This window comes from Thamnophis sirtalis, unplaced genomic scaffold (assembly GCF_051295495.1).
Source record: "Thamnophis sirtalis isolate CommonGarterSnake01/CBP01778 unplaced genomic scaffold, rThaSir2_p1.2 scaffold_14, whole genome shotgun sequence".
NCBI lineage: Eukaryota > Metazoa > Chordata > Lepidosauria > Squamata > Natricidae > Thamnophis > Thamnophis sirtalis.
This window is the reverse complement of record NW_028261394.1, coordinates 41,125,820-41,152,775: the sequence shown is the minus strand read 5'-3', so window position 1 is coordinate 41,152,775 and position 26,956 is coordinate 41,125,820. Positions and strand designations below refer to the sequence as shown.

The following is a 26,956-nucleotide window of genomic DNA, read 5'->3' as shown; positions in this document are numbered from 1 at the left end:
TCCTCTTCAGGGAACCCTCCCCCCCATAGCTCAGTTTCCTTTTGGAAAAGCACCTTTGAGATAGCTTTCCTAAACTTAGGGGATCGGAGACTAAAACATATGATGAACGGTTGCAGGAACTGGGCATGGCTAGTCTAGTGAAGAGAAGGACCAGGGGAGACATGATAGCCGTCTTCCAATATTTGAGGGGCTGCCACAGAGAGGAAGGGGGTCAAGCTATTTTCCAAGGCACCTGAAGACCAGGCAAGGAATAATGGATGGAAACTGACCAAGGAGAGATTCAACCTGGAAATAAGGAGGAACTTTCTGACAGTGAGAACAATCAACCCATGGAACAGAAGTTGCCTTCGGAAGTTGTGGGAGCTTCATCGCTGGAAGCTTTCAAGAAGAGACTAGACTGTCATCTGTCAGAAAAGATGTAGGATCTCCTGCTTGGGCTGGGTGTGTGTGTGTGTTGGACTAGATGAGCTACCAATTCCCTTCCAACTCTGTTAATCTGTAATCTTGACCAAGGAGAGATTCAACCTGGAAATAAGGAGGAACTTTCTGACAGTGAGAGCAATCAACCCATGGAACAGAAGTTGCCTTCGGAAGTTGTGGGGGCTTCATCAATGGAAGCTTTCAAGAAGAAACCGGACTGCCAGCTGTCAGGAATGGTGTAGGTTCTCTTGCTTGGCGGGAGGGGGTTGGACTAGATGACCTACAAGGTCCCTTCCAGCTCTGTTAATCTGTAATCTGTAATCTGTAAAAACATGTTGGATCACAACTCCCAGCCTTCATTTGTGCGAATATAGAAAAAGTAGGGCAAAACTTTGCGTCCTCATAGGGAATGTAAATTCATGTTAAATCTCACTAAAAGAATCCTGGTGAAGAAAATGCAAATTTGAAGGACTTTTTTTTGGGTGGGTGAGTGGTAGCCTGTAAGGCTAATGATTTTGCTATTAATCGTAAAAACAATTTTGATCTGCTATTTCTTTTTTCTTGAAATGGCCAGAGGACTCTCTTGGCACAAGCGAAAGAATTTGACTTGAGTTGTCTCTGCTTTGAAAGGCACGCTGGTGAGTGATGTATGCTTTGTATCATTGTCGTGAATGTCCTATTTTTAACATCCTGACTGCCGGCCAATTTTAAGCACGGCCAGTATATGCGTTGTTGGCCAACATGTGTACATTTTGCATTTGACAATAACCCTCTGTTTTTATTGGGTCAGAGTTTAACCTTGCTTCAATCCCCCATTCGGGTTCCCCCCCCCCCCCCCGCTTCCTTCGAAAAGAATCACTTTATAAGCTGTTTCTTGCACCATCGGAAAACCAAGAACAAAATCCCAACTTTCCCCCTCCTCTCGACGAATCTCAGCTATTCAGCTGATGCCAATTCTTAAGATGCTTGGTTATCAACAGCCTCTCAAGGGAAGAATTTTAAATGGTTTTGTGACGGCAGGAAGGCTGCTGGGGAGGGACTCTTTAAGCAGGCTGCCAACTTGTCATCATCCTCATATACATGCAAGAAGAAAACAGATAATGCGAAACAAGAGTGGGGTACATAGCAGCTAATAGACGACATGCTCTTAGCAGGTTCTAGAATTTTCGTTTCATTCCCAAGGCCGATATAATTTCCAAGCGCTGCTCTTTAATTCCAGCAAGTAAAGCACCTGTCCATTTAATCTCTTCTCCTCCGAATGTGTGAAAGGACCCCAAGAAGCGTTTATAAATAGGCCTCAGGTTACTCTTCTGACCTAGGCTTCCCCAAAAAGCACGAAGCAGATTCCTGGTCCCGGCAAAACCCCTTTTTACTAAATGAATGTGAATTCATCTCGTTCACATTCAACAAAGGCCTGGTAAACAGTCTTTCAAAGGTGAAGTTGTGACCACAGACCTTATCTAGCTTGGAAAGCTGCCATGTAAATATTTTCCAAATGAGGTGCTGTTGCAAGGAAAGATTGGGCAGAGAGTCTCTGAGATTCACGGACAGATCTTCACACTCCTGAAATGAACGAATGAAGGAATTGTTTCCTGCAAAAGCCCCCTCCCCTTTCGCTCCTGTTTTATTTCCTATGGGAGGGGCCATTCACCATCCACCTGTGGCTTTACTCCCAAGCCGACCCTGATTTCTGAGTTGTTCTCTTCTTCTGGCAGCTCTGCGCATGCGCACACCGGGAACAGGCTTCTGCTGTTCCTCTGCCTCATTGCTGTCTAGCTCTGAAGGCAGCCAGCTGATCACTGCCAGGGGGCCTTGGCCACATCTGTGCCTCTGATGCAGAGCCCTCGTCCGAGCCTTCCCCAGCCTCCAGGACTGGCCCATGTTGCTCCACAACCTCCTGACTCTCTGACTCTGCTGCCAGCTCTGCTGGCCACTGGCGGGGCCACAACAGTTATGAAAGGCACCCTGTGTAAAATACCTTGGACAAAAAACTCAACCTTCTCAATGAAAAGGTGGACAAGCTATTGCATTGCCCAGAAGACATGACCGGAAAACTCCAGAAAGTTAACAAAGGGATTGTTGACTTAGGAAAAGGCCTCCATCAGTGTTGACCCAATCTGTGGAATTCAGCGCCACAAAGAAACTCAGAATTCGTACGCTGAGATTTTGAACCTGAGGAAAGCAACTCATCACGAGGCAGGAAAAAATGGAGAAGATGGAGACCGCCGTGGATGGCATTGACAAAATGGTGGAATGTTTATATAAAAAAAAATCCTTCTCAGGCAGGTAGATTCCTCAAAGAATAGTTTTATTGGATATATCATATTGGCACAGTTCTGGTAAAGGCTCCCACAGTTTCTACCTAATTAAAACTAAAAGTTTTTTCCCCCTTTCCCCAAACAATCGGTCAATGGTTCCAATTGAGGTGCTGTCCAGTTGCTGGGTAATATCACTTCTCTCCAGTGATGGGATTCAACTGGTCTATCAACCGGTTCGCTTTGCACGCGCACATTGGATTTGAAATCAGCACTAAATCTTACCTTTTCCTGCAGCCCCGGTGAGTAAAACAGCTGATACGCCGCAATCTGCTCTGCTGCGCCGATCAGCTGGGCTTCAAACAAGGGAAATATACAGGGCGGAATGAAGCAGGGGTGGGTGGGTGGGGGCAACTGATCACTGGAACTACCGGTTCGAACCAGCTGAATCCCACCCCTGCTCCTCTCTCTCCGACCATCTATGGCAACGTCCTTGCTTCTCAAGAGAAAGTATTTTGTTTTGGCTACAAAATGGCAGCTCTCTCTATTCCCCCCCTCCCTATCCCTCAGCTCCAGTGTGGCAACACGGAAGCTTCAAAATGGCTTCAGTCAGGTCAGCCGACATGTAGATTCCTCAGACAAACTATATCCAGCCAGGGCATTATTTCGCATTAGCTTGTTTGCTTTTTGAAAGAGGGGGAAAAAATATCTAAGTGAAGCAAACGAACGCACTTACAGACGTGGAGTTATACCATGAGGTGCCTTGTTTTGAATGTGGGCCTTTTATCAGTTGATGGAGAAAAGCTTCAGAAAGGTTCCATGAGATATGTCTCCTTCTGCCACATGGTGCGATAGATCTCTCATCACTCAGAAAAGCCGTAGATAAGCTGGAGCCAAATAATTGAAGATACCCAATTTGAATGCGTAAACAACCCAATCTCTCCGGCGAATATCCCTTCTTGCTCAAGTGGGTCCAATGAAGTAAACAAACATCAAATAAACATCAACATGTTTTCTGAGAGTTTAATCATCTTATTTTTTTTTTGTTTGAACTTTTATTTTAATACAAGCAATCTATCTTCCATTAAACGGTGTCATCTGGGTACAAATATTTAATAGCAGTTAAAATTTGCAATCATATTCGTTATTTAATTTATTCCTAGCTTAATACCTTGAATGTCTAATGCCATAACAATCCTCTTCTTGATTTATTTAACTCTGTTAACTCTATTGGAAACATTTTCTATATTTTGCACATCTACTTTTACTTCTAATTCTTATATTTATTCTCTAACCATTGCTAAAATGATTCCCGCATAGTATAACGATCAGTTTGTTCTTTCACTTTAATTGCCAGTCTTAATCTGTTTATTTCTGCGCATTCTAATATTTTCCTAATCACATTCTTCTCTGTAGGGCAGTTTGGTGCAAATACAATTCTAGCTGCTGTTATTACATGGACAATCAGATATACATTTTCTTTACTATACGTTTCTGGTAAAATCCCCAACAGGAATATTTCAGGTTTCAAGTCAAAATGTTGTTGCGTCATCTTTTCCAACCACCTGAGTATTTTTGCCCTTTTTTTATTTTATTTTTTGCTTCTACACATGATAGTACAAGCCAGGTGTCTGGTGACATCTCCAACATTTAGCTGATTTATCTTATTTTGAAATAGCTGGTGGAATGGTTGAATAGAGGGGTTTGGAGAAATGCTAATCAGCAAATGAATTTTACGGTTTGTAAGTATCCAACTCATAGTAGCAGGAGTGGTAAGTAATAGGAGCAGGGAAACTAAACTCATGAAGGGCGCAACCATGGTGTCCGATAGACCAGTAGCTTAATTCTTAGCAAGGTTATTCCTCAGAAAAAGCGAATGAACATGAGAATGGAATGTCTCCTATTGTGGAACTAGGACCTAAGGCTTAATTTTGCCAAAAATGACATAGTTAAGGACAAGTACATTGCTAATCTAAGAAGGTCATCACAAGGGCTTCGGGAATAAAAGTTCCACCAATCAGGTTGGGACAATGTTGTGATTTGTTGAGCTCTGAAATGGGTTTCACATCATAGAAATTCAGGATATCTCACAATACAGGATAAGGTACAGGTAAAGGTTTCCCTCGCATATATGCGCTAGTCGTTTCCGACTCTAGGGGGCAGTGCTCATCTCCGTTTCAAGGCCAAAGAGCCCATGCTGTCTGAAGATGTCTCCGTGGTCATGTGGCTGGCATGAATCAACACCGACGGTTCCCTTCCCACCAATGGTGGTTCCTGTTTTTCTACTTGCATTTTTACATGCTTCTGAATTTCTAGGTTGGCAGAAGCCGGGACAAGTAATAAGAGCTCACTCTGTTATGCGGCATTAGGGATTCGAACTGCCGAACTGCCACCTTTCTGATCACTATCTAAGCCACTGAGCCACTGTCCTACTCACAATACAGGATACACAGCCCTTATTGGAACCATCGATTGGTGGGTCTGGGACAGATTATCCTAGGTGATCAAGGGTGACAAATGCAGGAAACTAGAGATATGGATGTCAATTCTTTCATTTTCACATTATTGAAGGTGTTCAGCATCTCTTGATTTCCATAATTCAATCTACCTACTCAATCATCAACTTCTCCCCTATGTCTGCAAACCAGCAAGAAGAACCAGTAGCTGGAAATAGTGGAATACTATAACTTCCACTTTCTTTGATTAGCAATAGCAGTTAGACTTATATACCGCTTCATAGGGCTTTCAGCCCTCTCTAAGCGGTTTACAGAGTCAGCATATTGCCCCCAACAATCCGGGTCCTCATTTTACCGACCTCGGAAGGATGGAAGGCTGAGTCAACCTTGAGCCGGTGAGATTTGAACAGCCGAACTGCAGAACTGCAGTCAGCTGAAGTAGCCTGCAGTGCTGCACTCTAACCACTGCGCCCCCTTGGCTCCTCCTGATTCCCTGTGCTGTCTACATTGGCACCACAATAAGTGTCTTTTCTTTTTTGCAAGCAATGGGTATAATTGACCTTATGGATTTGGTTTTTTTTCAAACTTTTCTAGACTAAAGATAAGCCAGAAGACAAGGGTTCGAAAGGAAAGCATGCCCCTCCCAAGAAAGGAATACAGACAGAAAGCAAGAATTCTCTGCAAGGTATTTACAAATACTTTCTGTTGAATAATGTTGGGTCAGAATCTTTAATGCGTGGTAATAAATTAACCGGACTGTTTAAGGCCAGAGAAGGCAACCTGCTGACCTCCAAATGCTTCAGATTACCAACATCCTAATTTCTTATTGAGACCCTCCTAGTTGGGGATTATGGACGTTGATGTCCAATCATCTGGAAAGCTCCAGGTTGCCTATCTTTGATTTAAAACTGTTTCATAAAATTGTAAACTGTATGGGTTCACCGACAAATGCGCGCTCGACAAAAGCGCGCTGACGAAACCGTGGCGAGAAAACCACGAGTTCTAAATCGCGCCGACGAATGAGCGAAGAAGGGCGCCGACAACAGCGCGCCTTCAATAAACAAGTAATAACTGCGAGTTCTAAACCTAACCCTGAACCTAACCCTAAACTTAACCCTAACCCTAACCCTAACCCTAACCTAACCCTAACCTAACCCTAAACCTAATCCTAATCCTAAACCTAACCCTAAACCTAACCCTGAACCTAACCCTGAACCTAACCCTGAACCTAACCCTGAACCTAACCCTAACCCTAAACCTGAACCTAAACCTGAACCTAACCCTGAACCTAACCCTGAACCTAACCCTGAACCTAACCCTAAACCTAACCCTAACCCTAACCCTAACCCTAACCCTAACCCTAACCCTAACCCTAACCCTAACCCTAACCCTAACCCTAAACTAAACCTAACCCTAACCCTAACCCTGAACCTAACCCTCACTTTAACTGAAATCACGCTTTTGTGGGTGCGGTTTTGTCCGCACGTTGTTGTGGGCGCGTGTATGACAGCGCGCTTTTATCGTGCGCGCATTTGTCGGGTCACGAATTGTATGTATTTGAGTTCACAAAACTCTCCACATTCTAAACCCATGTTCTATTCGCAGAGTAAGCAATAACCAATCACAGTGTGCCTTATTGATTCATTGTTCTGTCAGGAAAATTTCTCCTCAGTTCTAAGTTGCTTCTCTCCTTGATTAGTTTCCACCCGTTGCTTCTTGTCCTGCCCTCAGGTTCTTTGGAGAATAGCTTGACTCCCTCTTCTTTGTGGCAGCCCCTGAGATATCAAAACACTGCTATCATGTCTCCCCTAGTCCTTCTTTTCATCAAAGTAGACATACCCAGTTCCTACAACCGTTCATGTATTTATGCCTCCAGTCCCCTGATCATCTTTGTTGCTCTTGCAGTTGTTTTTGCAATGTGGACTCCGTGAATGTCCTCCAGCTTTTTATCTTATTCCTTTGAAAATATTTTTTTTTGTAGAAAACAAACCGGGAGCCCAGTTGGATGAGCAAAACGGAACACGTGAAAAGGTAAACTTGTCCAGCGCGGTCCTTTCTGAGGAGGGCTTCAGACCATGTGGTGCAGAGAAGATGGCCCAGGTTGAACCCACAGAGCCTTTGGGATGGGCGAACAGCTCCAAGGATCGCCCCAGAGAAAAAGAAACTGCGATCAGGGACATTGTCCAGAAGGACGGTCCTTTCTGCTCGAGCGGCAGCAATCCGACAGAGACCCAAAGTATGGATCAAGACAACTTTCCCCAGAAAGAGATGACTCCACAATGGAAGGGAGGAGAAAAAAGTGGACTCAACGCACCTGCTGGGGAAGATGTGTCTTCTACCTCAAAGTCTGGCGGCGAAGTTATAAGGACAAGGTAATTGGTAGTTCCTGATGTTCTGCTCTTGGATTCTGGGGAAGAAGATGGCAATAGAACAGAGGTGATCTCACCCAGCTTCATGCTTTCCAGAATCCCCAACATGATATTTCTGGCAAACTGACAGCGACAGTAACTCATATGGGTACTCTGGCATGGCCAGCACTAGTTGGTCCACTGCCTACAGATGTGCAACCTCCATGGATAATTTTCCTTTGAAGGAAAGCTGGTTTTAAGCTAGATAGGTGTCTGTCTTGTTGGGTTGCAGAACTAAACCAGACAGTTATGGAGGTGCAGATGACAGACTCAATGATTCCTCTGTAAAACTGAATCAGCAGCTCTTTGGGCATTTTGAGCTTTCTGAGTCGGCGCAGAGAGAACATTCTTTGTTGTGCTCTTTTGATGACGTTTTTGATGTTAGGTGTCTGTTCTGACCGCCCCCCCTCCGTCCAGTAATGAAAGCCGAGACATGCTTAATGAGAATGTCCTTTAATAACAAGACCAGAATCTCGGTGGCTGAAAGCCAAATAAACAAACAGATAAGGACTTTGGCAGCAAGTCCGAAAAACCTTGGCAGCAATGCAAACAAACTCTGGCAGCAATCCAGCCTGCCATGTTCGTTTCTCTTTAGTCCAAGCGTTGACTTCTGCAAGAAGGGTGTGGCACAAGCAGTCTCTTTTATAGTCTGGAGAGGAGCTTAATGACCATCAGCTGAGCGTAATTACTTCCTGTAATTACATAGTTGTTCTTGACGCCGAGTAGCCCTTCGGCGGCGTGCATCCCGGAACAACTCACTGTTGGTTTCTGGATCACTCTCTCTTGTCTCCTCTTCACTGATCCAAGGCTCAGGCGCCACCTGGTGGCCAACCAGTCTCTCTGCACCCTGCTTGGAGTCGGAACCCTGTCCAGGGTCCTCCACATCCTCTAGGGCCGACTCATAGGGCCCCTTGCTGTCGGAGTATGGTGGCAGCTCCAACGGCTCCTGCCGGGCCACAACAGGTGTCCATTTTAGGTCTTGGGGTATGGTAGAACCTAGAAAATGAACTGAATGTCTTGCAAAAATCCATCTCTATTTTACAAATATTGTAATGTTTTTTTTCTCCAAGGGGAAGAGAATACAGAATTAAATAGCCTTAGGTACTATGAAACACCCCATCCAGTTAAGTCTGCTTAATATTCTTTTCCCAGGGAAGTATAGCAAGGTTCAGAGAAGAGAGATTCTAACAATTTGCAACAGCTCTGGTTTCAATATTTATACATTAGAGATCAACTTTGGATCTTTAGTGATTGTGAAGCAGTTTCCTCCCATTGGTCTGCTCCTTGGTGAAGAAGAAGTGGCAAAAAGAAAAGAGGGCATCGCCCATATTTGTTTATGTCTCCACTCACTAGTTTTTCAGCCTCCTGGCTAGGGAATTCTGGGAGTTGAAGTCCAGTCATGTCCATATCCATGAGCACATCTGGGAGACGTGCAAGACAGCTTTCACTATATCATCTTTGTTGGTCTTCCTCAACCAGGTGTACTCCAGATCATCATCTCCTTTTAATGACCCCATAATCCCGGGCAACTGAACGGATCCTGAGTGGCCGGATGCCTTTCGTGTTGCCAGTGCAGAGTTATATTTAATAATTTAGTTATATAGCAGATATATTCTCATTGTGCCCAGAGAGAGAAATATCTGCCTCTACCTAGAATCAAACCCACAGCCTCCTGATTGTGAGGCAAGAGCTCCACCTCTAGGCCACCGCACCACTCCCAGTATCCTCCAGATGTTGGAACATAAATCCCATAATCGCTTAACTAGCCTTGGGCAGTTTAGAGAATGGGGGTGACGCGTGACACTTTTGAAGCCTACCAATTGAAGAAAAGCTCTTCAATTGAGCCCATGCCTTCCTGAAGCAACTGGGTAAAAATCTTGGTTAAATTAAATTCAAAAGCCAGAAGGAAAGATCTAAACTTGATTTCTTTGCAGGCCTTCAGTCATTGCACAGATGAATGATGCTCCAGACAAGACTTTGAGAAACAAAGAAGGAAGTGTTGGTAGCTCTGCAGGTGGACGTGCTGGTGGGTTGGCTCCATTCTCTCTGCAGCCAACAGGTGAAGGAAGTAAGCAGTTGCAGGAACCTCCTAAAGCCAAGGAGCCCTCAAAGGACAGCAGGACTGAGCCGCCAGAAGAACTGAAAGGAACCCATTCTCCCAATAAGAGGAGCGAGCAGATTCCTAAACTCTCAGGTCCTCCTTCACCAGCACCACTTCCCAAGGCTGAAGACAAAGGAGAAAGTCAATGCAAGACCCTCTTGTGTCCAGGTTCCACCCCAAAAGACTTTGTTGAAGACCTGGGAGCTTCAGGAAAAAGTCCCAAGGAGATGGCAAAGACCATCAAAGACGTCAAACCAGAAACTGTGGAATCACGGAGAGTTTCTTTAGTGAGACGAGAAAGCAGATCCAGACAGGGAGCAGAGAAAGTTTCAGAGGTCGCTCCATTCGTAGGAGCCACCAAAGCAGAAGAGATGGTCCTTGGTAAGTAGCCGTTTTTGGATCAGTTGCACATTCTCTCTTGGGGTGCATCTGCTTACAAATCCAAAATCTTGCATACAGAACAGGAGCGGACCATATGACCCAGAGCAGGGGTCTCCCACCTTGGCAACTTTAAGACCTATGAACTTCAACTCCCAGAATTCCTCGGTCAGCTGCTGAGTTGCCAAAGTTGGAGACCCGTGGCCTATAGAGCCCTCTCCAGCTCCTATGATTTGATGGTAGGTTAAGTTGCAGAGGAGATCATCACAGCTGGTGAATGGGTGAAGTTGTGTTTGGAGAAGACCATGATAAAGTAGGACTGAATGTCCTCCAGAAAATGGAAGAGAAAAGCACACTGAGGCAAAAGCTAGTTTAGAAAATTATCTCCTTGATGTGAGGCTTGAATTTATATATAGTAAGCCCTAGTTTGTTTTCTTTTTTTTATATAAATTTTTTTTATTGGTTTTATTACAGAAAAAAACACAAAAAGAAAAGCATCATCTTTCATTACATCTTGTAGAAAGCGTATTCATTGGTCACAAGTATATTTCGTGTGTTCTATCCACAATCACATATATTCCATTCAGTTTAAATTGTATATGTTAAAAATTTATATATTTTACTATCACCATACCACCATTTTCATTTAGTTAAGATTTCAAGAACGCAGCCACCTGCTGGCATTTTTTCCCCTTCCCCCAGCTTCAATCTGCCATATCTTTATATCTTTATAACATATTCTAAGGAAAAAAAAGTCAATTAGTAGGACATCTAACATTTCCTCTGTCTAACATATCTTTATTATTATTATTATAGTTAACTAGGGGTTATTTAGTTTGTTTTCTAACCCTCTTGCCATGTTTGCACAATATAACTAAACCAAAATAAAGCCACGTTATTATTTAATGCAAAGTTCTTCTTCTTCTTGTGCTATATCCGTCATTGGACGTTGGCGCAAGATGAAGAAGAAGGAGTAGGAGGAGAAGGAGAAGGAGAAAGAGAGGGGAAGGAAGGAGAAAGAGGAGAGGGAGAGGGAAGAAGAAGAAGAAGAAGAAGAAGAAGAAGAAGAAGAAGAAGAAGAAGAAGAAGAAAGAAAAAGAAGAAAGAAGAAAGAAGAAGAAGAAGAAGGAAGAAGAAGAAGAAGAAGAAGAAGAAGAAGAAGAAGAAGAAGAAGAAGAAGAAGAAGAAGAAGAACAACAACAACAACAACAACAGCTTTGCATTAAATAATGATGTGGTTGTATTTTGGTTTAGTGTAGTATGATGGTTTAGTTTAATGCAAAGGACATATCTGCAAATGAGAACTGTAAATTTATTATTTATAGCATCTTTGTTATAAGTGAACCGAGTTTTCAAATATTCAAATAACTAGTTGTTGTTGTTGTTGTTTTTAAAAATCACAACTTCTTGTGATGTTTGAGACCAATTGTCTATGTAAATGAAATACTCAGAACTTTCTGTACCTCTTCCAGTGCCTGAAATAGTTTGATTAATAATAAGCTATCAACATTTGCAAAATGAAAGATAAAAGCACCATATGGCTATAAGTTTGCATGAATCTCCAAAGAGTTATGCCTATCATTTTCTTCCCTTCTACCTACATCATTGGAAACATCTTGAGCTGTGGATAGTCTCTGATCTACTTACTTCATCTGGAGAAAGACAGGAAGGAAGGAAGGAAGGAAGGAAGGAAGGAAGGAAGGAAGGAAGGAAGGAGCACCAATAAAAGAGATTATTTGTAGCTCAGGGTTGAAATGAGGGGTCCTTGGTGTCCTCTGAGCTTGCTCATTTCCTTGCAGATGTTTCATTACCCAAACTAGGTAACATCATCAGTGCTAGTGAAAGAGGCCGATGAAAGATGTCAAAGTGATGTTCAACTGTTTGTTGCAAGAAGCATCAAAGCTATGTTCCTCTGTTTCTTCCTCAGACGACAGTCCTCCTCCTCCAGCTCCTTTCGAGCATCGCATTGTGAGCATCAAACAAACCGAGTTAACCGCTTTGTACACTGTAAGCCATGATGAAGTCCTGGGAGGGTGAGTTTCAGTACAGCGTGATCGTGAAGCAATTACCTTGGAAATAATTTCTTAATCCTCCAGTTGTATAAATATGAATGCTATTTGGAAGAGGTGGTTTATTTTTAAAGTCTGCTGTAAGACAGTCACAAATTCAGTGTTGTCCTCACACTGTTAATTTGCAGGGACTGTTTTTGCTCTTGGTTAGCTAGTTCAATGGACTTGGTACAGGGACGTGGTAACTCAGTGGCTAAGAGGCTGAGCTTGTCAATCAGAAATGTTGGCAGTTCAGCTGTTCGAATCCCTAGCTCCATGTAACGGAGTGAGCTCCTGTTACTTGTCCCAGCTTCTGCCAACTTAGCAGTTCGAAAGCACATTAAAAAATGCAAGTAGAAAAATAGGGACCACCTTTGGTGGGAAGGTAACAGTGTTCCGTGCACCTTCAGTGTTGAGTCATGCCAGCCACATAACCATGGAGACGTCTTTGGACAGCGCTGGCTCTTCGGCTTTGAAATGGAGATGAGCACCGCCCCCTAGAGTCAGGAACGACTAGCACATATGTGCGAGGGGAACATTTACCTTTTACCTTTAGCTCAGTGGTTCTCAACCAGTGGGTCGGGACCCCTTTGGGGGTCGAATGACCCTTTTACAGGGGTCACCTAAGACCATTGAAAAACATATATTTTCAAACAAAATAATTTTATGGTTGGGGGTCCCCACAACATGAGGAACTGTATTAAAAGGTTGTGGCATTAGGAAAGTTAAGACCCACTGCTTTAGCTAGTTCAATGACAATCACAGCACCCATGTTCATAGAATCAAGATCATGTGAAGTGTTAATACCACTTTATAATGCCTTGGTAAGGCCACACTTGGAATCCTGCATTCAGTTTTGGTCATCACAATGTAGAAAAGATGTGGAGACTCTAGAAAGAGTGCAGAGAAGAGCAACAAAGATGATTAGGGGACTGGACACTAAAACATGTGAAGAACGGTTGCAGGAACTGGGTAGGTCTAGTTTAATGAAAAGAAGGACCAGGGGAGACATGATAGCAGTCTTCCAATATCTCAAGGGTTGCCACAAAGAAGAGGGAGTCAAACTATTTTCCAAGGCACCTGAGGGTAGAACAAGAAGCAATGGGTGGAAACTAATCAAGGAGAGAAGCAACTTAGAACTGAAGAGAAATTTCCTGACAGTTAGAACAACTAATCAGTGCAACAGCTTGCCTCCAGAAGTTGTGAATGCCCCAACACTGGAAGTCTTTAAGAAGATGTTGGATAGCCATTTGTCTGAAACGGTATAGGGTTTCCTGCCTAGGCAGGGGGTTGGACTAGAAGACCTTCAAGGTCCCTTCCAACTCTGCTATTGTATTGTATTGTATTGTATTGTATTGTATTGTATTGTATTGTATTGTATTGTATTGTATTGTATTGCATTGAATATAATAATTATTTCAAAGGAAGTGCGTAAATAACATACTCAACCAGGCCAGTGAAAGTTCTAGCAATTGTAAGTTGCTAAACCTAGTTAAAGGTCAACATAGGCTACTTAAATTTGCTAAACAGGGCTTAACAGGAGCTATTGCATAGCAAATCCAACTTTTCTTTTTGTTAGTGTAAGCGCCTTAAGGCATTGTGCCAGATCTGAAAAATCTCTTTTCCAACCACTAAACTATGCCTATTGCACCAACTCGGCCCATATTGGTTGGGCGAAAGTCTTGCTCATTCTGAAGGCATGAAGTTGTAGAGGTTGGGATGAAACCTTTGCAGTTGTCCATTCCACACCCCAAGGGATCTTGCTGTGTGTTGAAACCTCCTTGGCAAAACAACTTTGCCAATGTGTACTGGAAGGTTGGTAGAAACCTGATGCTGGAAGGAAAGTTCAGGAGGCAAATTTGCTTTGATCTCACGACACTTTCTTGGGTAGCCCAGAGAAGAGAGAGATGCCATCTGCGCTGGCATAGTTTGCTTCTAATGGATGGAAGATTAATGTCACAAATTTCTCTTTGGCAATCTCACAACACACTTCCTTGTTTAAAAAAAAAAAAGGATTGCCACTACTGGCTTTCCATTTTTTTGACCTTAGGAAAGTAGCCACTTGTATACATTTGTGGCCTTAATATTTCTTTCTTTTTTTAATTTTTAATTTTAAACACATCAACACATCAACAAAAAAAAACACATGACTTAAAACAACATAGGAACAAGAGGTTCCATCATATATCTTACAGCAGTTCCGTATCGGTTTCTTTACAGTTAGTGTTTTCCCTTCTATACATTTCTATCTTGCATTCATGGTCCCCTTATTCGTTATCCATTTTTATGTGCTATTCTATATTTATTTATACTTAGCTATTTATAACAAAATATTGTTACCTATATTATGCTTTATTATCGTTTATTCTCTTACATACAATCATAGATATGCATTCACATGGTTATTCTTTTTCTTTGCCTTTCTTATACTTTTGTTATTCCATTTAAAAGGTTATAATATACAGTTTGGGTTGCTTTGTTTACCATCCCTGGTTGTAACACTACCTTATTTTCCCTTTCTTTTCTCCCTCCCTTCCTTCCTTCTCTACTTCCTTCCTTCCTCCTCTCCTTCCCCTTCCTTCTTCCCTTACCTCTCCCCTACTCCTACACCCTCTCTTAATATTTCTTATTGGGGCTATATTCGGGGATATCTTTTTTAAAAAAATAATAATTTTATTTATACATTTTTGTTTAACATATATAAGTGCTTAATAAACAGTGAATTGTCTGAGTCAATTTAGATATACGTAATGATAGTAACAGGGGCACACAGTGGCTCAGTGGCTAAGACGCTAAGCTTGTCGATCAGAAGGGTCGGCAGTTCGGCGGTTCGAATCACTGCATAACGGAGTGAGCTCCCATTACTTGACCCAGCTCCTGCCAGCCTAGCAGTCCGAAAGCATGTAAAAATGCAAGTAGAAAAATAGGAGACACCTTTGGTGGGAAGGTAACAGCGTTCCGTGTGCCTTTGGAGTTTAGTCATGCCGGCCACATGACCACGGAGACGTCTTCGAACAGCGCTGGCTCTTCGGCTTTGAAACAGAGATGAGCACTGCCCCCTAGAGTCGGGGACGTCTAGTACATATGTGTGAGGGGAACCTTTACCTTTAGTGTAACTGATAGAAAATTAATAAAAAAAAATATTATTCTTTTTTGGGGGGCTTATTCATAGCTCAAATACAACTGGCAAAGCATATACAATTACAGGCCGCCTCCAGGTTGTCATATTTTGCTCCACAATGAAAGAATATAACCGGGGAGTAAGATTTTTAACATAAGCACTAAACAACTGTCTGGAAAGATCAGGCTTAATCCTTCCTAAGCTGGGAGAAAGAAGAGCTTTCGACTCCTGACCTCTTGATTCTGTTCCCTTTGTACTAGGTTATTTTTAATTGACGATAAGAATAGTTGGTCTCTGGAGGCGTCGGCTGTGTGTTGTCCCCCCCCCTCCCCGCCCTCCCCAAGTTGTTTTCCTTGTGGGTTTCATCGCTTTGTGTGTTCTCCATCTTTCAACAGGGGCCGTTTTGGTCAAGTTCACAAGTGTACCGAAAAGTCCACGGGACTCTGCCTGGCCGCCAAGATCATCAAAGTGAAATTAGCAAAAGAAAGGGTAAGAGGGGGGGGGGGGCTCTTAAAAAAAATTTAAAAAGCAAGCAAAAGACCAGATTAAGAGATCGCTTTATTTCCGTCAGTGTTCGGGTGGCTTTGAGTTAAGTCAAGTCAATTTAAGTGATGATTTAAATCATGATTTAATCTATCTGGTAGAAAGGCTTGATTTAAATCATATCAGAACAATTAATCAATGGAACAACTTGCCTCCAGAAGTTGTGAATGCTCCAACACTGGACGCTTTTAAGAAGATGTTGGATAACCATTTGTCTGAAGTGGTGTAGAGTTTCCTGCCTAAGCAGAGAGTTGGACTAGAAGACCTCCAAGGTTCCTTCCAACTTTTCTATTCTATTCTATTCTATTCTATTCTATTCTATTCTATTCTATTCTATTCTATTAGGTTTAGGTTTATTCGATTTATATGCCGCCCTTCTCCCAAGGACTCAGGGCGGCGTACAACGTTAAAAAGAAACATATAATACAAAAGTTCAGAAGAAATTAAACAGGATATCCCAAACCCAATTAAAATTGACAATGACACTTTAAAAAAATAATAATTAAAATTAAAATTAACAGTAATCAATAATTTGATTTGTTTTGTTCAGGCCAGGCTGGCTTATTCTATTCTATTCTATTCTATTCTATTCTATTCTATTATTTCGACTCGATTTAAATCATAATTTTTAAAGACGGACTGTCATCTCTGCCGTGAAATTGTGGGAATGCATCAATACAGTGCCTGTAATCTCAGTTTACAGAGCTTGGATTCATCAAATGAGTTTACCAAAAATGAAAATCTTGCAGAATATACAGCCTCATGCTCTCTAACTAAGCTCAATTTCGTGCTGAATAAACTAAATTATTAACGTATCTTAAAGAGAAAACTCTTAAGATAGATTTTTTTTTTACTCCAAAAGCATTTTATTAAAACAAATTTGATAAAAATTTAAAAAAAATCTAACTAAAATCAAACCTGAGTCCTTGGGAGAAGGGCGGCATATAAATCTAATAAATCTCAATCTCAAAACAATCCAATTTTTTTTATTTCTTTTTAAAATTATTTAAAAAATTTTTAAATCATTTATTTTTATTCACCCTGGTCAGTGTTTTCTCTGTAAAGCAAGATCTTCCATAAGGACGTAGCTAGATATAAAAACCATCTTGTAGTAGTCCACGGGTTAAGGCTCTGGTGGCTAACCTTTTTCTCCTCACGTGCCGAAACACCCATAATGCGATGCTTCCTGCACGCATGACCCCTCTCCTGCCCTCTTTCCCTGCGTATGCGCACGACTACCTCACACTCCCCCCCGTGTATGCGTGCGACCCGCCCGCACCCCGATTTGAGCCTAGGAGGCTTCCCTGAAGTCTCCTGGGACCAAAATTGGGCCGCAGGTGTGCCTTCCGTGCTTCCTCTCACCCCCCCTCACATGCACATGCCCCCCGTGCATGCGTGCATGTTTCCTGCATGTGTGGCAGAGACACAAAAATTAGCTGTCTAGCGAGAGGCACATGCAGATGTGTGGTGGATCTGAGCTGGGCGACGGCTCGTGTTCCTGTGTCATGCGTGCCACAGGTTCGCCCTCATGGGGTTAAGGTGTTGGATTAGGAGCTCGGATGTCTACTTTCCTGCTCTCTGGTATTGCTAACGACCTATTTCGTTACTCATGTTTCAGGAAGAAGTGAAGAATGAGATAAATATAATGAACCAGTTAAGTCACGTCAATCTCATTCAACTCTATGACGCTTTTGAGAGCAAGAACAACCTCACCTTAATTATGGAATAGTGAGTTGCAAAACACCTTTGAAGCATTTTTGAGATCTCTCAGAGACCGGGATACGTGAACCATTTGGGTAGAAGTAGCTGGGATGATGGGACGTTTCCTAACACAAGACAGGATTATAAGATTATATACGTATGTGGCTAAAATATCTCCCTATCTTAAGGACCACTCAAACGAGAGATATAAACGAGACTGGAAAAAATGGATCGATTATATACAAAATAAATATGGGACTAAGAAATTCCAGATAGCTTATGATTAAGATCAGGAATGATATAAATTGTTTAAAGTTAGCCTAGCAAGGAGGAGCTAAGTTCAATGTAAAGATGTTATCAATTTTCTATTCTTTTTTCCAATATATTTTAGACTGTTTTTGTTAAAGATTTATACCGTGTATGGGTTCTGGGAAGTCGAGGGAGGGAAGGCTGGGGGGGGGGGCTGGGGGGGAGGAGGGATGAATATTAGGCTTGATGACAGGTGTTAGATTTTAATGTAATATGATTGCACATGTATACTGTCTTCTCTTATTTTTTCTTTAAAACTAAGATATGTTAAGTATATTGATATGGAAGCATAAATACCATCAACATAGAATGGAGTTTGCTCAGAAGCTGAAATACACCAAGTGAATGAGAGGAAGAGTGGGAAACAGAGGAGAGAAGAAAGATAGGAAGAGAGGGATAGGAGAGAGGGTAAGGAGGGGAAGATAAGGAGGATAATGAGGAGTGGACTGTAGAGAGAGGAGAAGGAGAAAGGAAGGGGAAGTAGAGTAGAAAAGGATGATGAAGGGAAGAAAGGAGGTAGGAGAGAGGCAGAAGAAAGAGGTGTATGGAGAGCAGAAGAGCTAATAATGGGTTTTTATCTTTCTGGGCATTGATGGCAAGAGGAACTGATGTAATTATTCCTTAATACAATAGGATACTGGCTATGTAATAGTATACATGTGATTGTATGTTATGAAAATGGAAAATAAAAAAGTATTTAAATTGAAAAAAAAAGATTATATACGTATGATGATTTTTCAAAGCCATTTTTTTTTTAAAAAAAAGAGCAGACAGACACATTTGGAAGGTTTTGGACCTCTAACGCAGATGGGTCCTTGACTTATGACTACAACGGAGCCCCAAATTTCTGTTGCAAAGTGGGACAGACGTTAATTTTTCACCCATTTTACATCCTTACTTGCTAGAGTTAATAAGCGGATAATTGCAGTGGTTCAATTAGTAACACATTTGTTCAGGGAATCTGGCTTCCCCGTGAACTTTGCTTGTCAGAAGGTGGCAAAGGAGATGACGTGACGACCCCAGCACACTGCAACCGTCATAAGTACATGCCAGTTGCCAAGCATCCGATTTTCATCATGTGACCATGGGGATGCTGCAACATGCATGGATGGAAGTCCTCCTTCTATCACAATTAAAAATCAAACATCAGTGCCTATGTATGACATGGGGTGTGGGAAGGGTTGCCACTTCCAAGGGTTATTTTTGGGGGGGGGTGGCGGCGGAGAGAGGGGAGATACGTAGTTGTCCCACCTCCGTAATAACTGTCCTTGTCTTGTTCCACCAGTGTCGATGGTGGGGAACTCTTTGAGCGGATCGTAGATGAAAACTACAATCTTACCGAGTTGGATGCTATCTTATTTACCAAACAAATTTGCGAAGGAATCTACTACCTGCATCAACAGTACATCCTTCATCTTGATCTGAAGGTAAGTTTGGAACCTACTAGGGGGGGTGGGATTCAGCCGATTCGGATTGGTTCGGGCAAACCGGATGCTAAATTTACATCTCGTTCGCCGAACCGGTTAGGTGCAAGGACTGGCTGGCCCCGCCCATCCCACCCCTCCCCTCCCAGGAATCTCCCAGCAGCCCGTTTTGAATGCCTGTTAAGTGCAGGGCCTGTGTGGAGGCTCTGGGAAGGCAAAACAATGGGCCTCTCGGAAGTTCCGGAATTCCGGAAATGGGCCCATTTCAGGCCTCTGGAGGGCCTCTGGAACCAGGGGGAGGCCGTTTTTGCTCTCCTGGAGGCTCAAGGAAAGCCGCTGGAACCTGGGGAGGGCGGAAATGGCCCTCCCTCCTGGTGCAGTAGGCCGAGTGGGCCACGCCCACCAAACAACCGGGCAGACAACCAGTTGCTAAAATTTTTAAATCCCACCCCTGGAATCTACTACCCGTATACATGAATTCTGGAAAAGGACTCTAAAGATTAAGCTTTAAGCTTGTCCGCTGTCTTCTTTTGTAGCCCGAGAATATCCTCTGTGTGAGCTACAGTGGGAACCAGATCAAAATAATTGATTTCGGACTCGCAAGGAGGTAAGTCTCCCCCGCTCCTCTTTACGCTTTGTTGATGTTTTCTTTATTCCTTCGGCATCTCCTCCCTTGTAGACGGCAAATATTTGGTGATCTCGCCTGGAAGTTCACTAAAATGCCACCCCGTTGCCATGGGGACCGAGCTTTCACTCAAAAGGACTTCTTGCTAGGAGGGAAGGAAGGAGAGAAGGAGAGAAGAAAGGAGGGAAGGAAGGAGGGAATGTAGGAGAGAAGGAAGGGGGGAAGGAAGGAGGAAAGGAAGGGGGAAAGGAAGGAGAGAAGGAAGGAAGAAAAGAGGGAAGGAAGGAAGGAGGGAAGGAAGGAGGGAAGGAGAGAAGGAGGGAAGGGGGAAGGAGGGAGGGAAAGAAGGAGGGAAGGAAGGAGAGCAGAGGAGAAGAAACGAGGGAAGGAAAGAGGGAGGGAGGGAAGAAGAAGTAGGACCGTTGTAAGATAAGATGGATCTATGGGATGGTAAGAAAGCAATCTTCAAGTATATTGTCAACTGTAGGGAAAAATTGTTATAAATACATATTATTAATAACAGTTATGAGACCATATAATTATGAATGTATATATGAAATTGATAAAATAAAAATAAAAAAGGCCTTCTTGCTAGAACGTGACAGCGATCACAATATCTTTGCGCCCCAATTCCTCTATCACTATAAACTCATTTGCCTATCCCCCACCTCTCTGCGCTCACCAACTGTCTGTCTCCCTTTCTCATCTTTGCTAAAGGTACAAGCCTCGTGAGAAGCTGAAAGTCAATTTTGGCACGCCCGAATTTTTGGCTCCCGAAGTCGTCAACTATGATTTTGTGTCCTTCCCAACGGACATGTGGAGCGTAGGCATCATAGCATACATGCTGTGAGTAAACCCTGCTTTTTTTTTTTAAAGGAAGGAAAGGGGGGCATTCTCAACGACTGGACAGTAGGGAAGACCAGGATGAAACATTGGAGAGAGCCAGACTTGCAAGAGATGGCTGGACCTTTCAAGTAGTTGTTGTTTTGGTTCCCTTTATGACATAGTGGGCGCGATGGCTCAGTGGCTAAGACACTGGGCTGGTTGATCAGAAAGGTCAGCAGTTCGGCGGTTCGAACCCCTAGCGCCATGTAACAGAGTGAGCTCCTGTTACTTCTCCCAGCTTCTGCCGACCTAGCAGTTCGAAAGGACGTAAAAAATGCAAATAGAAAAATAGGAACCACCTTTGGTGGGAAGGTAAGTGTTCCGTGCGCCTTCAGCATTTAGTCATACTGGCCACATGACCACGGAGATGTCATAGGGGGCGGTGCTCATCTCCGTTTCAAAGCTGAAGAGCCAGCGCTGTCCGAAGACGTCTCCGTGGTCATGTGGCTGGCATCACCTGTGACTTTACTGCCAAGTCAACCCTGATTTCTGAGCTATTCTTTTCTTCTGGCAGCTCTGCGCATGCACACACTGGAAACAGGCTCCAGCTGCTCTTCTGCCTCACTGCTGTCTAGCTCTGAAGGCAGCTGAGAACTGGCAGATAGCCTTGGCTTTGTCTCTGCCTCCGATGCAGAGCCCTCGTCCGAGCCTTCCCCAGCCTCCAGGACTGATCCATGCTCCTCCCCAACCTCCTCACTGTCTGATTCTACTGCCTGCTCTGCTGGCCACAACACATTTTGGCCCTTTCCCCAAACAGTTGGAGCTCTGTCCTCCTCCAAACTGTGGATTATGCGCAACACCTCAAGCATCTCCAAGCAATATCTCCTTTCTCTTCTTAGGGTCAGCGGCTTGTCGCCTTTCCTTGGGGAGACTGACGCAGAGACCATGAATTACATAATCAACTGCAACTGGGATTTTGATGGAGAAGCATTTGAACAGGTGTCGGAAGAGGCCAAAGACTTTGTTTCCAGACTTCTAATAAAGGAAAAAAGGTGTTAACTTGCTCTGGGGTCTTATCCCAGCTCTCATTCCAGGCCTTCCCAGGTCTCTCCCCTACACGCATATCCTGCCTTGTTGTGGAATGAATTGAGTTGCCTGCACCCAATCCATCATGCTTATTCTATATATTGTGGCTTAAGATGTACGGATCAGACTAACGTAAATGCCTATACAGGAAGTCAGATTCAGATTCAGATTCAGAAGTTTATTTGTATGCTGCCCTTTTCCCTGGGGGGACTCAGGGCAGCTCACAATCCAAAAGGGAAGAGGGGAAAAACAAACTTTTACATGTACGACAAAACATAATTAAAAGCACAACATTCATACCATTCGGGTGGGTTACAATCTTAGCCCCAGGCCTGACGGGATAGCCAGATTCTGAGGGCTGTGCGGAAGGTCTGGAGGGTGGTGAGGGTATGAATCTCCACGGGGAGATCGTTCCATAGGGTCGGAGCTGCCACCGAGAAGGCTCTCCTCCGCGTGGTCACCAGTCGGCATTGACCTGCAGATGGAACTCGGAGGAGGCCCAATCGGTGAGATCTGATAGGTCGTGTGGAGGTAATTGGCAGCAGGCGGTCTCTCAAGTACCCAGATCCACTACCATGGAGGGCTTTGTGAGTGACAAGTAGCACCTTGAAGCGTATCCGGAGATCGACAGGTAGCCAGTGCAGCTCGCGGAGGATAGGTGTTATGTGGGTGAAACGAGGTGCACCCACAATCACTCGCGCGGCTGCATTCTGGACTCAGGTTAGGATCATAATTGGGCCCAACATTTTCTGGGTCTAAGCAAGACAGTTGTTAAGTGAGTTTTGCCCCGTTTTACAACCTTTCTCACCGCAGTTCCGTCAGTGTATTCGCAATTGTTAAGTTAGTATCATGGTTGATTGAACTTGGCTTCCCCGTTGACTTTGCTTGCCGGAAGATTCACAAAAGTCGTGCAATCTGGGACACCGTGACTGCAACAGTCATAAATACATGCCAGTTGCCAAGGGTCTGAATGTCAGTCACATGACCACAGGGAAGCTGCACCAGGGGTGGTACTCACTTCCCTACGGGTTCGCAAATGTGAGCGCATGTGAGTCCGTGCATGCACTCTGCCTTAAAAAAAACCTGGCCTAAATTGGATGCCGTAGAGTCGGGTGGGCGAGGCCACCTGCAATTTCCGCTATCGGTTCGGACGAACCGGCAGAACACCAGGTCTGGGCTGCACCAATCGTGTGAGAAACAGCCACAAGCCCACTTTTTTTACCATGCCGTTATAACTTTGGTCGCTAAATGGACCGTCGTTAAGCCGAAGACTACCTGTAGGTCTACCGGCATGCTCTGCACTGCAACCTGTCCCTTCACAAATGCTTTTTTTCTCCCTTTCTCTGATCCTGACATCCCAGTGGCAGAATAAGTGCCGCCAACTGCTTGAAACACGAGTGGCTGACCAACCTGTCTGCCAAGGCGAAGAGATCGAAAGTTCGCTTGAAGTCTCAGATGCTTCTACAGAGATACGTGGCCCAGAAGAAGTGGAAGGTAAATGCCACACTGCTCCCCTTTTTTTCTGAGCTCCCTATTGCTGTTGTGGCCTGTTTATTTATTTGTTTATTTATTAAATCGATTTATAGGCCGCCCAATCCCGGAGGACTCCGGACGGCTTACATTGAAGAAAGAATAATAATAATAATAATGAAAAAAATGACAATAAAAACATGTTAAAAACAACACACATACATTCGTTACGATCGGGGCTGGACCTCAAAAATGAGGTCAACAGCCCCAGGCCTGCCGGAATAGCCAGGTTTTCACAGCTTTTCTGAAGACCATGAGAGTGGGCAAGGTCCGGATTTCTGGGGGTAGCTCGTTCCAAAGGGTCGGAGCAGCCACAGAGAAGGCTCTCCTCCTGTTGGCGCCTCCAGCAGCCAAATCAGAGGAGGAGGAGGCATCAAGGCAACCTTAGACCTCCAAGAGGGAAGAGGGAATGGAGGAGAGAGACAGACAGACAGACAGAGACAGAGAGAGAGAGAGAGACAGAGACACACACAGAGAGAGAGACAGAGACACACACAGAGAGAGACAGAGACAGAGAGAGAGGTGGAGACTGGGCCATCCTTCAGCCCTCATATGGAGAGTCAACAGCGCCCATGACTGGAGGTGGCTGATGAGGAAGAGGAGGAACAGCTGAATCCAGTGCCTGATGCAGTGATGTACAGAAGGCAGAGGAGAGGAGGGCAGTGGAAATCCATGGGCCAGTCCTTGGGAGGGAAGAGCCAACGCTGCTAGTGAAGCCCAACCCACACTCTGAGGATAAAAGGCAGGCAGCCGAGATGAATTGATGTAGCAGACAACTATTCATCTCCATGCTGGATGGACTTGGATCCAGCAACATTATCCTGGAACATGTGTGTTTACCGTCATTCGTGACAATATCTCTGTAGCGAAGCCCGACGTGGACACAATTATGCCTCTTTTTCTCTTAATTACATCAATGCTTTGTATATCCGAACTGTTTTATCTACCGGCAAGCTAATTTTAAGCAACAGATGACTTGATCTAGCGGAAGATACATATTAAACATGATTGTCCCAAAGGTGCTTTTTCACGAGTCAACTGGACTTCCTGGTTTTTCTTCGAAGATGTTTCGCTTCTCATCCATTCTTCAGCTCTGAAAAAGCTTCTTGGATGAGAAGTGAAACATCTTCAAAGAAAAATCCAGAAAGTCCAGTTGACTCTTGAAAAAGCAACTTTGGGACAACCATGACCTGGATGACTGAGGATCTCCATAGATACTGAACATGATGACTAGACAGCTGGTCTAAAGTCCTAGGTAGTGTGAAGCATGTAAAAACAGAGGGATAGAATCAAGATCCCGTGAAGTGTTGATACCACTTTATAATGTAAGGCCATGCTTGGAATACGGCATCCAGTTTTGGTCACCACGATCTAGAAAAGATGTGGAGACTCTAGAAAGAGTGCAGAGAAGAGCAACAAAGATGATTAGGGGACTGGAAGCTAAAAAATATGAAGAACGGTTGCAGGAACTGGGTATGTCTAGTTTAATCAAAAGAAGGACTAGGGGAGACATGATAGCAGTCTTCCAATATCTCAGGGGTTGCCACAGAAGAGGGAGTCAAACTATTCTCCAAGGCATCTGAGGGTAGAACAAGGAGCAATGGGTAGAAACTAATCAAGGAGAAAAGCAACTTAGAACTAAGGTGGAATTTCCTGACAGTGAGAACAATTAATCAGTGGAACAACTTGCCTCCAGAAGTTGTGAATGCCCCAACACTGGAAGTCTTTAAGATGTTGGATAGCCATTTGTCTGAAAACAGTATAGGGTTTCCTGCCTAGGCAGGGGGTTGGACTAGAAGACCTCCAAGGTCCCTTCCAACTCTGCTATTGTATTGTAATGTATTGTATCGTATTGTATTCTATGCTATGCTATTCTATTCTGGTGGAGAATCTCAAAAATCTGTACGAATGTTGAATGTTCTGGTGAAGATACCATCTTTAATTAATTAATTAAGTTTTAAACTTGTTACCATCTTTAATTAAGCTGCTTTGGAAGTAGCATACATTTCCATGATAAACATTTTCCAAGCTCACGTTCACAGAATCACATTGTAGTTCATTAGTGCCAACACTGGAAACAAAGATACAATCCAAGCCTGTAGGAAACTTGCAAGAATCTTGTTTTTTCATCACATTTCTTTCTTTTACAGAAGCATTTCCATGTGGTCACAGCTGCCAACAGGTTGAGAAGATTCCCTAACCTAACGGAGTCTCCAGCTGCTGAAGATAACTGAGATTGAGTGATTTCCACCAGTTTCACGTTTTCTTTCCTCCTCTTCCTCAGTTGTACATCCAGTCGTCTGGTTAGGTTGCCACCCTCAAGGCTAAGAAGATACCTTGGGACCTCCCTGCACCAAGGGGAGGTCTGACTGAATGGGTTGTAAGTCTTACAACCCATCACTTGCAAGAGGAGGGGAAGAAAACTGCTTGGATCATACCTCTTAGACTTTCATTTCCGTAATTACACATTAGTGGTTAGGAATGGTTTCTTTTCTGCTGGGGACTGGCTGTCTTATTTTTTAAGAATGTTAGGGTTTCAAGAATGGGTGGAAGCAGAAAATGTAGCTTCTGCAAGAGTTGTGATAGTTATTTTCTGAATTCCGTATTTTTGCTTTGAAAGTAGAACTTTGGGTAGTGATCAATAGCTTTAAGCACATTTGCCAAGACATTGTATTGGGATTAGAGTCCCTCTTTGGAGGGAGATGAGAGGTACCGAAATGTGAAAAGTAAATAAAATTAGTTACCTTTTATACACTCACTTATGGCTTCTCTTTGGCTTTACTTTCCTAAACTTTTTTTTTTTTAAAAAAGATGAGCTGCATAATTATTTGCCACTATTTTGGACACCATCAGGATATCAGCTTGGGGTTTTGTGGGAAATGGGAGATAAAAATAAAAATGATTTAATGATTTGTTGTTCTTCTGACCCAGGCTTCCGTAAAAAGCATGAAGCAGTCTCTTGGTTGCGGTAAAACCCCTTTTATTTACACGACTGTGAATTGCTTTCATTCACAGTCAGCCAGGCTTGGCTAACAGTCTTTCAGAGGAATATCAATATGAACCTTATCATTTCTGGAGAGCTGCCAGATAACCAGTTTCCAAACACAGGACAAGGCAAAACTTGGCACAGAGTCTCTTATAGTTACAAACAGAACTTTCCACACTTGAACCAACCAAATGTATACGAATTGTTTCCTGCAAAAGCCCCCTCCCCATTCGCTCCTCTTTTGAGAGGGGCCAATCACCTCCGAGGTGTGGCTTTACTCCTAAGTCAGCCCTGCTTTCTTGCAACTTGATTTGGAAATGCTTGGATCCGACTGGACAGTTTGATGCTGGCCGAATCCTTGTCTTGACTTCAGTTTGAGATCTTGTTGCATTTTTCTTTCACCATCTAAATCCGTGTTTCTCAACCGTGGCCATTTTAAGTTGTGGACTTCAACTCCCAGAATTCTCCCAGCCAGTCATACTTAAATGGTTAACCAATTGCCTGCTCCGCTCACTTATGATTAGGATATCATTATGGAGGCGACAAAGCTGTAATAGCCGTTCTATTCTAATAATCCGGAAGCTGGTATTTGGATTTATAGAATGAAACCACAAAGAAGACCGTTGCATAAATAAGTTTATTGATGCTTCCAGAGAGGAATTAACACTGGTTATGGTTACAAAATTAAATAATCAAAGGGACCAATCTTAAAAAGAGATAATGGGACGTTCTGTATGGTT

The 26,956-nt window shown here is 43.4% G+C and overlaps 1 protein-coding gene across 3 annotated transcripts in view; it reads left to right on the top strand.

Moving 5' to 3' along the window:
* Positions 1 to 25,988, top strand: part of MYLK3 (myosin light chain kinase 3) — a 36,473-nt gene extending 10,485 nt beyond the window's left edge. For all 3 annotated transcript variants that reach the window (XM_087729564.1, XM_087729563.1, XM_087729565.1), the window contains exons 2-13: positions 5,726 to 5,816; positions 7,113 to 7,503; positions 9,474 to 10,021; positions 11,946 to 12,051; positions 15,583 to 15,676; positions 17,349 to 17,458; positions 19,026 to 19,167; positions 19,701 to 19,771; positions 20,507 to 20,635; positions 21,514 to 21,666; positions 23,062 to 23,194; positions 25,381 to 25,988. In XM_087729564.1, coding sequence (XP_087585690.1) covers positions 5,726 to 5,816; positions 7,113 to 7,503; positions 9,474 to 10,021; positions 11,946 to 12,051; positions 15,583 to 15,676; positions 17,349 to 17,458; positions 19,026 to 19,167; positions 19,701 to 19,771; positions 20,507 to 20,635; positions 21,514 to 21,666; positions 23,062 to 23,194; positions 25,381 to 25,464 — 2,052 coding nt within the window. In that variant the 3' untranslated portion in view covers positions 25,465 to 25,988. The remainder of the gene's footprint in view (positions 1 to 5,725; positions 5,817 to 7,112; positions 7,504 to 9,473; positions 10,022 to 11,945; positions 12,052 to 15,582; positions 15,677 to 17,348; positions 17,459 to 19,025; positions 19,168 to 19,700; positions 19,772 to 20,506; positions 20,636 to 21,513; positions 21,667 to 23,061; positions 23,195 to 25,380) is intronic.
* Positions 25,989 to 26,956: the final 968 nt, after the last annotated feature.